Raw genomic sequence first — 13,688 nt, forward strand, 5'->3', positions numbered from 1 at the left:
CTGATTTGCACATGTTAGATCATGAGGTACAAGATAACACTTTTTGTTGCCGATAGCTGACAGGGTCAGGAAATGGGGAACAAATATTGAAAAGGCTTTACATGTGGGTCTTCCAAGCCTTATGTCAATATTATTAAAGATTCATTAATTGTCCAGTAATAAAACAGCCCACTATTCATATCAAGTGACAATTAGAAAAATGTGGTAATGTGAGCTGGCCAGCTATGTCTTCAAAATTTTGTCTAACTTATTATTTGTATTTCTGTATGTTTCATTTAGACTTTTCTCCTTTATTCTTCAATTCAAGTTTTTGTTGGCAGCTGATCTCAGTCATCACATCTTTCTGCCTCCTCCTACATTTCTGTGTGGAGTTACAGCCAATTTCTTTTATAATTTGATCTGTGTGTGTCAGTCATAGGCTTCCTCTAGTTGAATAATACCCGTTTTTTTGTTCTTTCTACCATAGTGTTCCATTAACTCCTTTTTCCCCTCAGTCTTTTAACGACTTCATCATTTGTGAGCTCAGCACAACAGAATGCACCTGTAACACCCTGTCTCAAAAGAATCCAGTCTTTTCCTTTCCTCAGTCCACATAGTCCAGGACTCATGGCCATATAATCACACATTCCACATGTATGTTTCTAGAAACCTTTTCCTGATTTGTAGGTCTTTACTTTTAGAGCTTAATATCTTTATCTTTCAACACATACCTGTATTGATTATTCTTTCAGTTCATTGCTGTGGTGACTGAGAGATTTGTATTAATAGTGTACTCGGTTCCCTATATCATCTGCAGACAGGCTTGCTGCCTGCCTGTTGAGCTGCCTAACATCCATTCCTTACTACCCGCTATCTAAAACAACATTACTGTTATGTGTTTCCTTATTTTATTTAATCTTTAAGTTGGTTCATTACTACTACACTAAATAACCAGAACATTATGCGCAACTGTACTGTTATCAATGACAACTTATGTTGCCTTGCACAGAACCAAATGAAGTGTGTTTCTTACACGTTAAGTGACTTAACGAGAAACTATAAATCATATTTCTGAATATTTCATTTATTTTCCTCCTGCCTCATCATTCCAGATAAAAAGCATGACAAGATCATCGGGAGGGGAATGGGAGAGGAAATCAAATATAACCTTTCGAAAGGAACTATCCTGTCATTCTGTCTAATCATGTTAGGCACAGTGGCTGGTAAAGAATATATTTGTGTGTAAGAATAGGTAAATCTTAGTACTTACCGGATATTCCTTAAGATACATGATCTGAATTTCACGGTTAGGCGTTGCATGTGGTTTACCATCCACCTAAATCGAAGGAAATTAGTTAAGTACAGGTGAAATGCAAAGTAAAAGCAGCACAAATGAAACCAGTCTACACACCACAATGAATACATTAAAGACAACTGACAGTATGCAGAACTTGATCTGAACCCAGGTCACCTGCATGTAACGACAGAGTGTTGAAACCGTTATACTGTCTGGAGGTGGATTCTGTTTGGATCTTATATGGACTTGAAACCATAATACTGTCTGGAGGTGGACTCTGGATCTTATACAGACTTGTTTCGATTTCAGCCTGGTATGTGAAAGGAGAAAATAAATTTTGTTGGTTGGAGATTTTCTAGGAACTGTTACAGTGCACAACTTGCTCTGTTCTCAGAGGTGCTGCTTGTTTTTGTCTTTAGATCTGGTGGTGTTATATTGGCTAAGTCTTAAACCTGGAAACAGGTATTGATTTTAATGTGCCAATGTCAGTTGTCTTTGTGAAGAATATGTCATGAAAATCAAAAGATTTATATACTAGTCACTTCAAACCTAGGCAATCTGAACTTACCTCCAAAGCAACCTCAACTCCCACTGCCAGTGACATTTCTTTGTATAATTTACAAAGACCACATAACGAGGTTTTCCCAGGGGGTACATGGTATAACATGTGACAGAGTACACAGCTGTCACTGGCACTATTCCCCCCCCCCCCCCCCCCCCCCATTGTACTGTTCCCAAGTACCCTAAGGAGAACCTCATGTAGTGGTGTTTAGAAATTGTGTGAGTGACAATGAAAATTTGAGATTGGTTGGTTGGTTTTTTTTTGTGTTAGTATAACCGATCCACAAGGTGATCAGACCCTCTATTCTGTAAATATCAAACCAGGAATAATCATCAGAGGAAGGATACAAAAGGCAAATCCTGGGAAGCTGAGTTGTAATGAAGATACAATGAGAGAGAGATAAAAGCAAATCAAGCAGCTCAAACAAGGTGATAAAATTTTAGGAAAAACAAAACATTAAGAATGGCAAATATAAAAGAATAAAGAGGATTTAAAGGTGGGAAGGGTAGAAGCCATGCCAGACCACCAAGCAAGGGCTAACATGGGTCCCCTAGGCTACAGCAGGAGAGGGCAAAGTGTCTCACCTCAGAGAGACAAGCACAAACCAACTTCACAGGCGAAATGCAAAACCAGGTTGCCGATTTGGTGTTGGCCGCTTGCACCAGATGGAGGTAGCATGTCAGGATGTTTAAGGTGTTGTTGCAAAACAGCTAAATTTTGCAGTCTAGTAGGATGTGGACCACAGTCAGGTAGGTCCTCGCCTAGAAGAATGAGGTCAATATGTAGCCAACAAAGGATGGTGGATTCCCTGTGCAAAGGAATGACTGCACATTGTTGTGGTCTCTTTTATTGCCCTCAGTTTGTTTCAGGAGTCCAGGGCAGACCACAATTGTTGGTGTAGAGCCTACCGAAGTTCGTCTTCTGGGACCACCATTTCCAAAATCGGCACCCTGTTAACCAACTTTTCCAACAGGTCAGTAAGGTCATTCCCTGAGAGCCCAACATGTCCAGGAGTTCAAACAAAAATGACTGGCCATCCCGCTTTATGGAGGTTGGAAAGAATATCCTGCATAGACGTGAATAATAGGTGGTGAGGGTAGCACTGGTCTATAGCCCGAAGGCTGCTCAGGCAGTCACTGCAGATTAGAAGCATCTTACTGGTTCAAGAATGATTATAGCTAAGGGTTTGTCTGATGGCCACCCATTCAGCAGTGAAGACACTGCATCCATAAGGTAGGGAGCAAAGTTCACTGCATCTTGCATGTTTGTATGAAACACCGGTCTGTCCACTGACCGTTAAGCCATCAGTGTACACAACTTCACAACCTGGAAATGCATTGAGGACTGCCGGGAACAGGCAGTGAAAAATCATGGGGTAAAGTGATTCTTTTGAACAAAAAGCATCAATCGAGAAAGATCCAAGCTTGGAGAACATGCCATGGTGGCATGTGCAGTTGTTCCCTGACAGTGGTGAAGTTGGAGTTCAGAGCAGAGACACTGTAGTCTAACTGTAATAGTGAGACCAGTTCTTGGTCTCCGGTGTGGGAGGTGGATTGCCTTACTAGGAAAAAGGACCTGGTAGTTCGGATGATTAGGGGAGCTGCAAATGTGCATAGCTGAGTAGCTGTTGTTGGCACCTGATTTGTAATGGAGGGACCCCAGCCTTCACGAATAAGCTGTTTACAGGCCTACTTTGAAAGACTCCTGTGGAAATTCGGACCCCACAGTGGTGTGTCTGGTCCAGTGACCACAATGTTGAGGGTGATGCCAAACCATATGCCAGACTCCCACAGTCAAGAAGGGACAGGATCAGGGCTTTCTAAAGTTGTAGAAGGGTTGAGCAGTCTGCACCCCAGCTGGTGTTACTGAGGCAGCTGATTGCATTCAGGTTTAGTCAGCACCTTTGCTTAAGTTGGTGAAGATGGGAATCCCATGTCAAAAGACACTGAAGGCCAGTTCCAAAAAACAGTAAATCTCCATTACACTGAATAACTGATCATAGAGATAGAGTTCCTATAGGTAGAATTCTGGTTGAGGATGGACAGTGAAATATTAACAGAAGTGCATGGTGCGAGTCTTGGCAGCCGAAAACTGAGAGCCGTGGGTGATGGCTGATGACTGCATGATTTTATGACACGCTGCAGTCAGTGTTTATCAACAGCCACACTATAAGGAGCAATAGTAAAAGCAAAAATTGTCAACTTGCAAGAAAGTTTATACTGAAGACCCTATAGCTGCTACAAGATCATTGATGGCCACCTGAACCCAGAGACACTCAATACAGAGGCCTGCAGGACCCATTCTCTTGAATTTGGGAAGCACCAACTTTAACCCATCAAGTATGGTGTGACAAAAAGTTCTGGACAAAAATCTGTAGTGGGCCAAGGAGATTTCACAGTAAAGCAGTGAGGATGTGTTGTCACCATGTGGTGTCATACGCCTTTTGTAGGTCAGAGAAGACAGCAATAAGGTGCTGACATTGGTCAAAAGGTACCTGGATGGCATACTCCAGGCATACCAAATTATCAGCAGTTGAATGGCATTCATGAAAATCATTCTGGTAAAGAGCCAGGAGGCGCTGAGACTCAAAGAGCTGACAGAGCCACTGGCTCACCATACACTTGAGCAACTTACGGAGAACATTGGCGAGACTAACTAATTGATAGCCACCCACCTCTAGGGGATGCTTACTTAGTTTCTCACCACTGAGATGGGATCTCACCCTCTCTCTAGACACAGTTGAAACTGGTAAACGAGACAACACTCACAATCCATCAATAGATGTTTGAGCATTTAGTTGTGGATGCACTCTGGCCCTGGAGCTGTATCAGGGCAAAGAGCTAAGGCACTAGTCACTGAATGCAGCACTAGAGGGCTCCAGTAGCATGTAGTAAAGGACCAGTGCACTCGCTCAACCTGCAGTTCAAGGACTCAGACAGACAGACTTGAGCATAATGCAGACAAAAAATTTTGGTAACAACATCTGGGGCAGTGAAAACAGTACCATACAAGTAAATACTAATTATACCTGCAGGACACTAGTGTGTGTGTGTATTATGCCTATTAAACCGGGGACATAGAAATGACAGTGACTTCATCCCACTGTAACCCTCAGTGCTTCACAACCCACAACAGCCCATAACACTCCATCCACCCCACCACCGCCCCACCCCGAACCTATGGTTATTGAGCAGTTCGGCCCCTAGTGGACCTCCCGGGGACGCCTCATACTAGACGAGTGTAACTCTCCAAATGTTTGCGTGGTAGAGTAATCATGGTGTACGCATACGTGGAGACAATGTTTTTGCAGCAATCGCCGACATAGTGTAACTGAGGCGGAAGAAGGGCAAGCCTGCATTCGCTGAGGTAGATGGAAAAACTTGTGTAACTGAGGCGGAAGAAGGGCAACCAGCCTGCATTTGCTGAGATAGATGGAAAAACTTGTGTAACTGAGGTGGAAGAAGGGCAACCAGCCTGCTGTCCACTGACCGTTAAGCCATCAGTGTACACAACTTCACAACCTGGAAATGCATTGAGGACTGCCGGGAACAGGCAGTGAAAAATCATGGGGTAAAGTGATTCTTTTGAACAAAAAGCATCAATCGAGAAAGATCCAAGCTTGGAGAACATACCATGGTGGCATGTGCAGTTGTTCCCTGACAGTGGTGAAGTTGGAGTTCAGAGCAGAGACACTAGTGTGTGTGTGTATTATGCCTATTAAACCGGGGACATAGAAATGACAGTGACTTCATCCCACTGTAACCCTCAGTGCTTCACAACCCACAACAGCCCATAACACTCCATCCACCCCACCACCGCCCCACCCCGAACCTATGGTTATTGAGCAGTTCGGCCCCTAGTGGACCTCCCGGGGACGCCTCATACTAGACGAGTGTAACTCTCCAAATGTTTGCGTGGTAGAGTAATCATGGTGTACGCATACGTGGAGACAATGTTTTTGCAGCAATCGCCGACATAGTGTAACTGAGGCGGAAGAAGGGCAAGCCTGCATTCGCTGAGGTAGATGGAAAAACTTGTGTAACTGAGGCGGAAGAAGGGCAACCAGCCTGCATTTGCTGAGATAGATGGAAAAACTTGTGTAACTGAGGTGGAAGAAGGGCAACCAGCCTGCTGTCCACTGACCGTTAAGCCATCAGTGTACACAACTTCACAACCTGGAAATGCATTGAGGACTGCCGGGAACAGGCAGTGAAAAATCATGGGGTAAAGTGATTCTTTTGAACAAAAAGCATCAATCGAGAAAGATCCAAGCTTGGAGAACATACCATGGTGGCATGTGCAGTTGTTCCCTGACAGTGGTGAAGTTGGGAGTTCAGAGCAGAGACACTAGTGTGTGTGTGTATTATGCCTATTAAACCGGGGACATAGAAATGACAGTGACTTCATCCCACTGTAACCCTCAGTGCTTCACAACCCACAACAGCCCATAACACTCCATCCACCCCACCACCGCCCCACCCCGAACCTATGGTTATTGAGCAGTTCGGCCCCTAGTGGACCTCCCGGGGACGCCTCATACTAGACGAGTGTAACTCTCCAAATGTTTGCGTGGTAGAGTAATCATGGTGTACGCATACGTGGAGACAATGTTTTTGCAGCAATCGCCGACATAGTGTAACTGAGGCGGAAGAAGGGCAAGCCTGCATTCGCTGAGGTAGATGGAAAAACTTGTGTAACTGAGGCGGAAGAAGGGCAACCAGCCTGCATTTGCTGAGATAGATGGAAAAACTTGTGTAACTGAGGTGGAAGAAGGGCAACCAGCCTGCTGTCCACTGACCGTTAAGCCATCAGTGTACACAACTTCACAACCTGGAAATGCATTGAGGACTGCCGGGAACAGGCAGTGAAAAATCATGGGGTAAAGTGATTCTTTTGAACAAAAAGCATCAATCGAGAAAGATCCAAGCTTGGAGAACATACCATGGTGGCATGTGCAGTTGTTCCCTGACAGTGGTGAAGTTGGAGTTCAGAGCAGAGACACTAGTGTGTGTGTGTATTATGCCTATTAAACCGGGGACATAGAAATGACAGTGACTTCATCCCACTGTAACCCTCAGTGCTTCACAACCCACAACAGCCCATAACACTCCATCCACCCCACCACCGCCCCACCCCGAACCTATGGTTATTGAGCAGTTCGGCCCCTAGTGGACCTCCCGGGGACGCCTCATACTAGACGAGTGTAACTCTCCAAATGTTTGCGTGGTAGAGTAATCATGGTGTACGCATACGTGGAGACAATGTTTTTGCAGCAATCGCCGACATAGTGTAACTGAGGCGGAAGAAGGGCAAGCCTGCATTCGCTGAGGTAGATGGAAAAACTTGTGTAACTGAGGCGGAAGAAGGGCAACCAGCCTGCATTTGCTGAGATAGATGGAAAAACTTGTGTAACTGAGGTGGAAGAAGGGCAACCAGCCTGCTGTCCACTGACCGTTAAGCCATCAGTGTACACAACTTCACAACCTGGAAATGCATTGAGGACTGCCGGGAACAGGCAGTGAAAAATCATGGGGTAAAGTGATTCTTTTGAACAAAAAGCATCAATCGAGAAAGATCCAAGCTTGGAGAACATACCATGGTGGCATGTGCAGTTGTTCCCTGACAGTGGTGAAGTTGGAGTTCAGAGCAGAGACACTAGTGTGTGTGTGTATTATGCCTATTAAACCGGGGACATAGAAATGACAGTGACTTCATCCCACTGTAACCCTCAGTGCTTCACAACCCACAACAGCCCATAACACTCCATCCACCCCACCACCGCCCCACCCCGAACCTATGGTTATTGAGCAGTTCGGCCCCTAGTGGACCTCCCGGGGACGCCTCATACTAGACGAGTGTAACTCTCCAAATGTTTGCGTGGTAGAGTAATCATGGTGTACGCATACGTGGAGACAATGTTTTTGCAGCAATCGCCGACATAGTGTAACTGAGGCGGAAGAAGGGCAAGCCTGCATTCGCTGAGGTAGATGGAAAAACTTGTGTAACTGAGGCGGAAGAAGGGCAACCAGCCTGCATTTGCTGAGATAGATGGAAAAACTTGTGTAACTGAGGCGGAAGAAGGGCAACCAGCCTGCATTCGCTGAGGTAGTTGGAAAAACTTTTGTAACTGAGGCGGAAGAAGGGCAACCAGCCTGTATTCGCTGAGGTAGATGGAAAAACTTAAAAACCATCAACAGACTGACCGGCACACCATACCTCGACACTAATCGGCCGGGCAGATTCGAACCGGGGACTGGCATGCTTTTCCGCTCAGGAAGCAGCGTGTTAGACCTCGCGGCTTGTCGCGCAGGCAGGAGACTGGTACCCGCAGACACATATGATCACCTAAACCAGTGAAAGAGGGGTACGTGGTCCAATGGTTGAAGCATATCATTTCCAGAAACATTGCTTCCATCATTTTATTAAGTGGAGGACACAGGCACAGAGCCATTTAACGGCAAAGAGGTGCTCCATCGATGGATAGCACTTACGGTGCTGGAGAGCCCACCTGCAATTTCTAATGGCCTTGGCAATTTCTGAGGTTTACCACAACACTATCTTCCAATGGGTGGATGGGGATCCCAAAGAAACAGGGATCTAAGTCAGCTGTCGACAGAACGGCGAATGACAGGAAGATCAAGAAGTGGTCACTACCACACACGTCATTGTGGACGTTACACTGGATGGATGGGAAAAAACTACAGTTGCAAACGAAAAGATCGATGGCTGAGTAAGTCCCATGTGCCAGACAGTGTGTGGGAGCACCAGCATTCAGGTGACAAAGGTCTGCCATTAAAGTTTTGATGTCTTTATCCTGGCCAGTAATCATGGTTCCACCCCACAAAGGGTTATGGGCACTGAGGTCATCCTAGATTAGGAATGGTGGGGGCAGCTGAGAAACCATACAGACAGTGCTTTCAGAACCACTCCATCATGGGAGGGAGATAAACATTACAGATGGTAAAATCTTTTGATGCTGTTATTTGAACAGCCACGGCCTCTAATGTTGTATCAAGAGGCACAAGTTTGCTATACACCGAGTCCACAATATATGAGCAAACTCCACCTGACACCCCATCATAGTTGGTGACGTCCTTAAAATATCACGGGAAGCCATGGAGGGCAGCGGTTGGCATTGCTGGAAACATGAGTTTCCTGAATGGCAATGCAAAAAGCATGGGAGAAGCTTAAGATATGTCACAGCTCAGCCAGGTGGAGGAAAAAACTGCTACAATTCCATTGGACAATCATGCTTTCAGTATAATGAGAGGGCATGAAGGACCCAGGGAGGAAGCTTATGCCCCAGAGTCACTAGGACGATAGCTGGGACCTTCTGCTTACTGCACATGTCAACTGCAGAATATTCCAATTACGTACATTAAAACCAAGTACCAAGTACTCTTTGTATCAACAAGATGAATTCATTGCACCTTCTAATTTGCCCATAGGACCAAAACTATGGACAGTGGGTTATCTTTACGATTCCTGAAAGTTCTTAGTGATACTTAGAGCAATGCTGTTTGCACAAATAACATCTAAGTAGCAACTGGTAGCATACAGCATAGAGGTGACTGGTAGAACCAGTGTCTTTGTATGATGTACAGTTTTGGCATAAAAGTTATTTAATTAGTAGATAATCAATTAATAAAGTAGAAGACACACACCCAGTGACCAACAAACGTTACAAAAGCAAGTATATAATGAACTATGCTGAATCTTCATCCTGATGCATTCAAATAGCAACCCTATGTAAATATTATTAATGATTCATTAATTGTCCAATAATAAAACAGCCCATTATTCGAACCTAGTGACACTTAGAATAATGTGGTAGTGTCAGCTGGCCAGCTATGTCTTCAAAATTAGGTCTAATTTGTTATTTGTATTTCTGTGTGTTTCATAACATTGTAAGATTGAGACTTTTTATGCTTACTTCAGTACTGCATAAGGATTTAGTTTAAATGGCCAGAGAGAGGCTAACATCGAAAGACACATCATTTGAGGTACATTAAACGGTGTCCCAAAATTAAATATTTCTCCGAAGTTGAAGAAAATTTGTGGGCTACATGGCTTTGCATGCTGTGAGACATTGAATGCAAGTCCACTTCTGGTCAGTCAGTACCAGGAAGTGTCACAGGTCATTCTGTCCAGGAGCCATTCAGTGGTACTCAACCTGTAAGAGACGCCAGGTGATATGAACCACACAGATTCAACTGATAGATGCTGGTTTCGGTGATAGAAAATCTTACTTGAGTTTTGGACTCTTCATCTTTCATACACCATTAGCTGTGTTCATATTAATTCAGACATGGAATATTCTCAGATCTTTGAAATAAGAAATTTGTATCTTATTTGATTATATATCTGCAGGACTTATTTAGTAGCATTTCATTGTGCTTATTCAAGTCAGCTTCAGATGCATTGGGAAGTATTTACATGCCTCTTGCATTAATTAAGCATAGATATTCTACACGTGTCCTGGAATGGTAGACTTAATTATGTATCATTTCAGTTTTTGGAATTCCATACTTGTAAATTTATAACAGGGACTATTTCATTTAGTTTGGTTTCTGATTAGGCAGCGTGTGTTAATTCTATTTTGAATTAATTTTCTTTAAATGAAACTTTTCACACTTTTTAATTACGAGTAACTGTTAAATTCTGTAAAATGTCAACTACAGTAGAGCTCAGAGTAAGGTTTTGTGACCCACTCCTTAGATACAGAATAAAAGTGAGGCTTATTCAAATGGGGTCACATATTTGCCGACATGCTTATGGAGAATGATAGAGGAGATCTTCCTTAATGATTTGCTTTTAGCTTAATCAACCCAACAGGGGAAATTTAAAAGATTTCAGTTGAATGTCTGGATTTCGATCATATCAGTCTGCAACAAGAGTCAGAATATAGATATGCGGCATCCTCTACAAAAACAGGAGAGTGGAGCATTCACACAGGGACATCATTTAACTGTCTGCTTCCCACTCTGTCACATCTTTATCTGTAGTGGAATACTTCTGCCTGAGTTAGTCATCTGAACACATCTACCAGCATAAAATTGGCAGCTGCTCTCAGTTTCCCTAAGAGCAGAGAAATTCTCCTACACCCTCTACACCAGGGTAGAGCCCTAGAACAAATGCAATGGATTGATGTGGCTCATCCACAGTCAAGCAGTCAATTTCTGACAGAATCTTTCACTGTGGTGAGACGTACGTATTGAACTGGATTTCCTCCAAGCACTTTATAGGTATACATAAAATTTTACTGTAAAGGACCACTGCTTCAATTGAGGTAACTATTTACACCTGTTTTGTACAAGTTTCACAATAGAACATGCAACAGTACTGCATAGCATAATAACAATATCATATGAAGCCCATTAACACCTACAAACAATGGAAAATCCAGGATGGAATGTAACAATATTAGAGAGGAAAATTGCCACTCGCCATAAAGCAGAGATGTTGAGTCGCGATAGGCATAACAAAAAGATTCACACAATTATAGCTTTCGGCCATTAAGGCCTTTGTCAGCAATAGACTCACACACACACACACACACACACACACACACACACACACACAACTGAGTGAGGTTTCAGATGTCTGAGACTGCAGACGTGTGTGCAAGCTGTGTGTGTGTGTGTGTGTGTGTCTGTGTGTGTGTGTGTGTGTGTGTGTCTGTGTGTGCCCGCGACTCAGCATATCCGCTGTATGGTGAGTGGCACCCATCAACTGTTGTCTGGAAAATGGAGGATATTTAAATCACTTCCACTGACTATACACACATAGATGTAACCAGTGAGAAGTGATAAGTCATAATTATCATTTCTGAATAAAAACAGACTTGAGGAAAAATGTCAGATTCGTTTATATAAAGGAAGTCATATTCTTATTACTAACCTACATTATATTTGTAATTAATAATTACAGCTCTAATATAAGCATGAGTGTAGAAAATAAAATGAAATGGTGTCCAATTAACAGGCAGTTCGATGTAAGACTGCATTAAACATTAAAGCAAATGATGAATGGGAAGGACAGTCATTTCACAGAGCAACTTGTTTCTCTTTCAACTTATTGTTCGCAGAGTCCCAGTTTTTATTTCTCATCAAAGCTTTCTTTGAAGGTTATATGTTCGTAGCACCTGGAGGAGGGTGAAGTAAACTTCTTTTATACCACAATTCCTGCATTCTACATACTCAGCAGTTTATTGTTATTCTAAGACATAATTGTACACTCTGTTTTTAAATAGTATTCCTCAGATACTTACACTTTGCAATATTCTTTCACTACAGTAAATCCTTATCACACCTCTTTTGTGTTTCATTATGACTATGTTTCACACTCATAAATAGTTGATAAATGCAGACTGCCTCACATGCAGAATAACTGAGTAGGGCATTGTTACATTTAAAGACTGCTTTGGTCTCTAACCTGACAGAAACTTGCTGTGTGTTCCCAGTTTCCACATCTCGAATATTCTTCTCTGTTACAAGAAACCATATTAATTCCCTCCACCCTCCCCTCCTTCCACTGCATACAAACAAGAGGAGATTTGTGGGCAGCAAGGTCCCTTGATTGCTCAGGATATAACACTGGCAAAAGATGCATCTACATCCATGCATTGCGAACTACTGCAAAAAGGATACATCCTATTGTACCCATTATTAGGCCATTTTCTCATTCCATTCAACTAAGGATGACAGGATGAATAATTACTTGAGTACCTATGCATGCACCGTAATTAGTTCAAGCTTGTCTTTGCATTCCCTCACATTCAATCAGAATTACTGCTAGCCTTGGGAGAGCAAGCCATGACAAAACTCTACCATCTGGTGAGTAAGATGTATGAGACAGGCAAAATACCCTCAGACTTCAAGAAGAATATAGTAATTCCAATCCCAAAGAAAGCAGGTGTTGACAGGTGTGAAAATTACCAAACTATCAATTTAGTAAGTCACAGCTGCAAAATACTAGCATGAATTCTTTACAGACGAAATACTAACATGAATTCTTTACACATGAGTGGAAAAACTGGTAGAAGTGAATCTCATGGAAGATCATTTTGGGTTCTGTAGAAATGTTGGAATACGTGAGGCAGTACTGACCCTACAACTTCTCCTAAAAGATAGATTAAGTAAGGAAAGGCAAATCTACATTTATAGCATTTGTAGACTTAGAGAAAGCTTTTGACAATGTTGACTGGAATACTGTCTTTCAAATTCTGAAAGTGGCAGGGGTAAAATACAGAGAACAAAAGGCTATTTACAATTTGTACAGAAACAAGAGGGCAGTTACAAGAATCAAGGGGCACGAACGGGAAGAAGTGGTTGAGAAGGGAGTGAGACAGGGTTGTAGCCTATCCTGATTTATTCAATCTACATATTCAGCAGACAATAAACGAGACAAAAGAAAAATTTGGAGTAGGAATTAAAGGCCGTGGAGAAGAAATAAAAACTTTGAGGTTTGCCGATGACATTGTAATTCTATCAGAGACAGCATAGGAGCTGGAAGAGCAGTTGAACGGAATGGACAGTGTCTTGAAAGGAGGATATAAGATGAACATCAACAAAAGCAGAATGAGGATAATGGAATGTAGTCTAATTAAATAAGGTGATGCTGAGGGAATTAGATTAGGAAATGAGATAATTAAAGTAGTAGATGAGTTTTGCTACTTAGGGAGCAAAATAACTGATGATGGTAAAAGCAGAGAGGATATAAAATGTAGATTGGCAATGGCAAGAACAATGTTTCTCAAGAAGAGAAATTTGGTAACATTGAGTATAGATTTAAGTGACAGGAAGTACTTTCTAAAAGTAGTTGTATGGATTGTAGCCATGTATGGGTGTG

At 42.7% G+C, this 13,688-nt stretch overlaps 1 protein-coding gene across 3 annotated transcripts in view; it reads right to left on the reverse strand.

Annotated features, from left to right (window-relative positions):
- The window catches only part of LOC126292064 (uncharacterized), a 305,572-nt gene that overhangs the window by 167,469 nt on the left and 124,415 nt on the right, over positions 1-13,688 (reverse strand). For all 3 annotated transcript variants that reach the window (XM_049985869.1, XM_049985868.1, XM_049985870.1), the window contains exon 6: positions 1,250-1,315. In XM_049985869.1, coding sequence (XP_049841826.1) covers positions 1,250-1,315 — 66 coding nt within the window. The remainder of the gene's footprint in view (positions 1-1,249; positions 1,316-13,688) is intronic.

The sequence above is a fragment of the Schistocerca gregaria genome, chromosome 9 (genome assembly GCF_023897955.1).
Source record: "Schistocerca gregaria isolate iqSchGreg1 chromosome 9, iqSchGreg1.2, whole genome shotgun sequence".
NCBI lineage: Eukaryota > Metazoa > Arthropoda > Insecta > Orthoptera > Acrididae > Schistocerca > Schistocerca gregaria.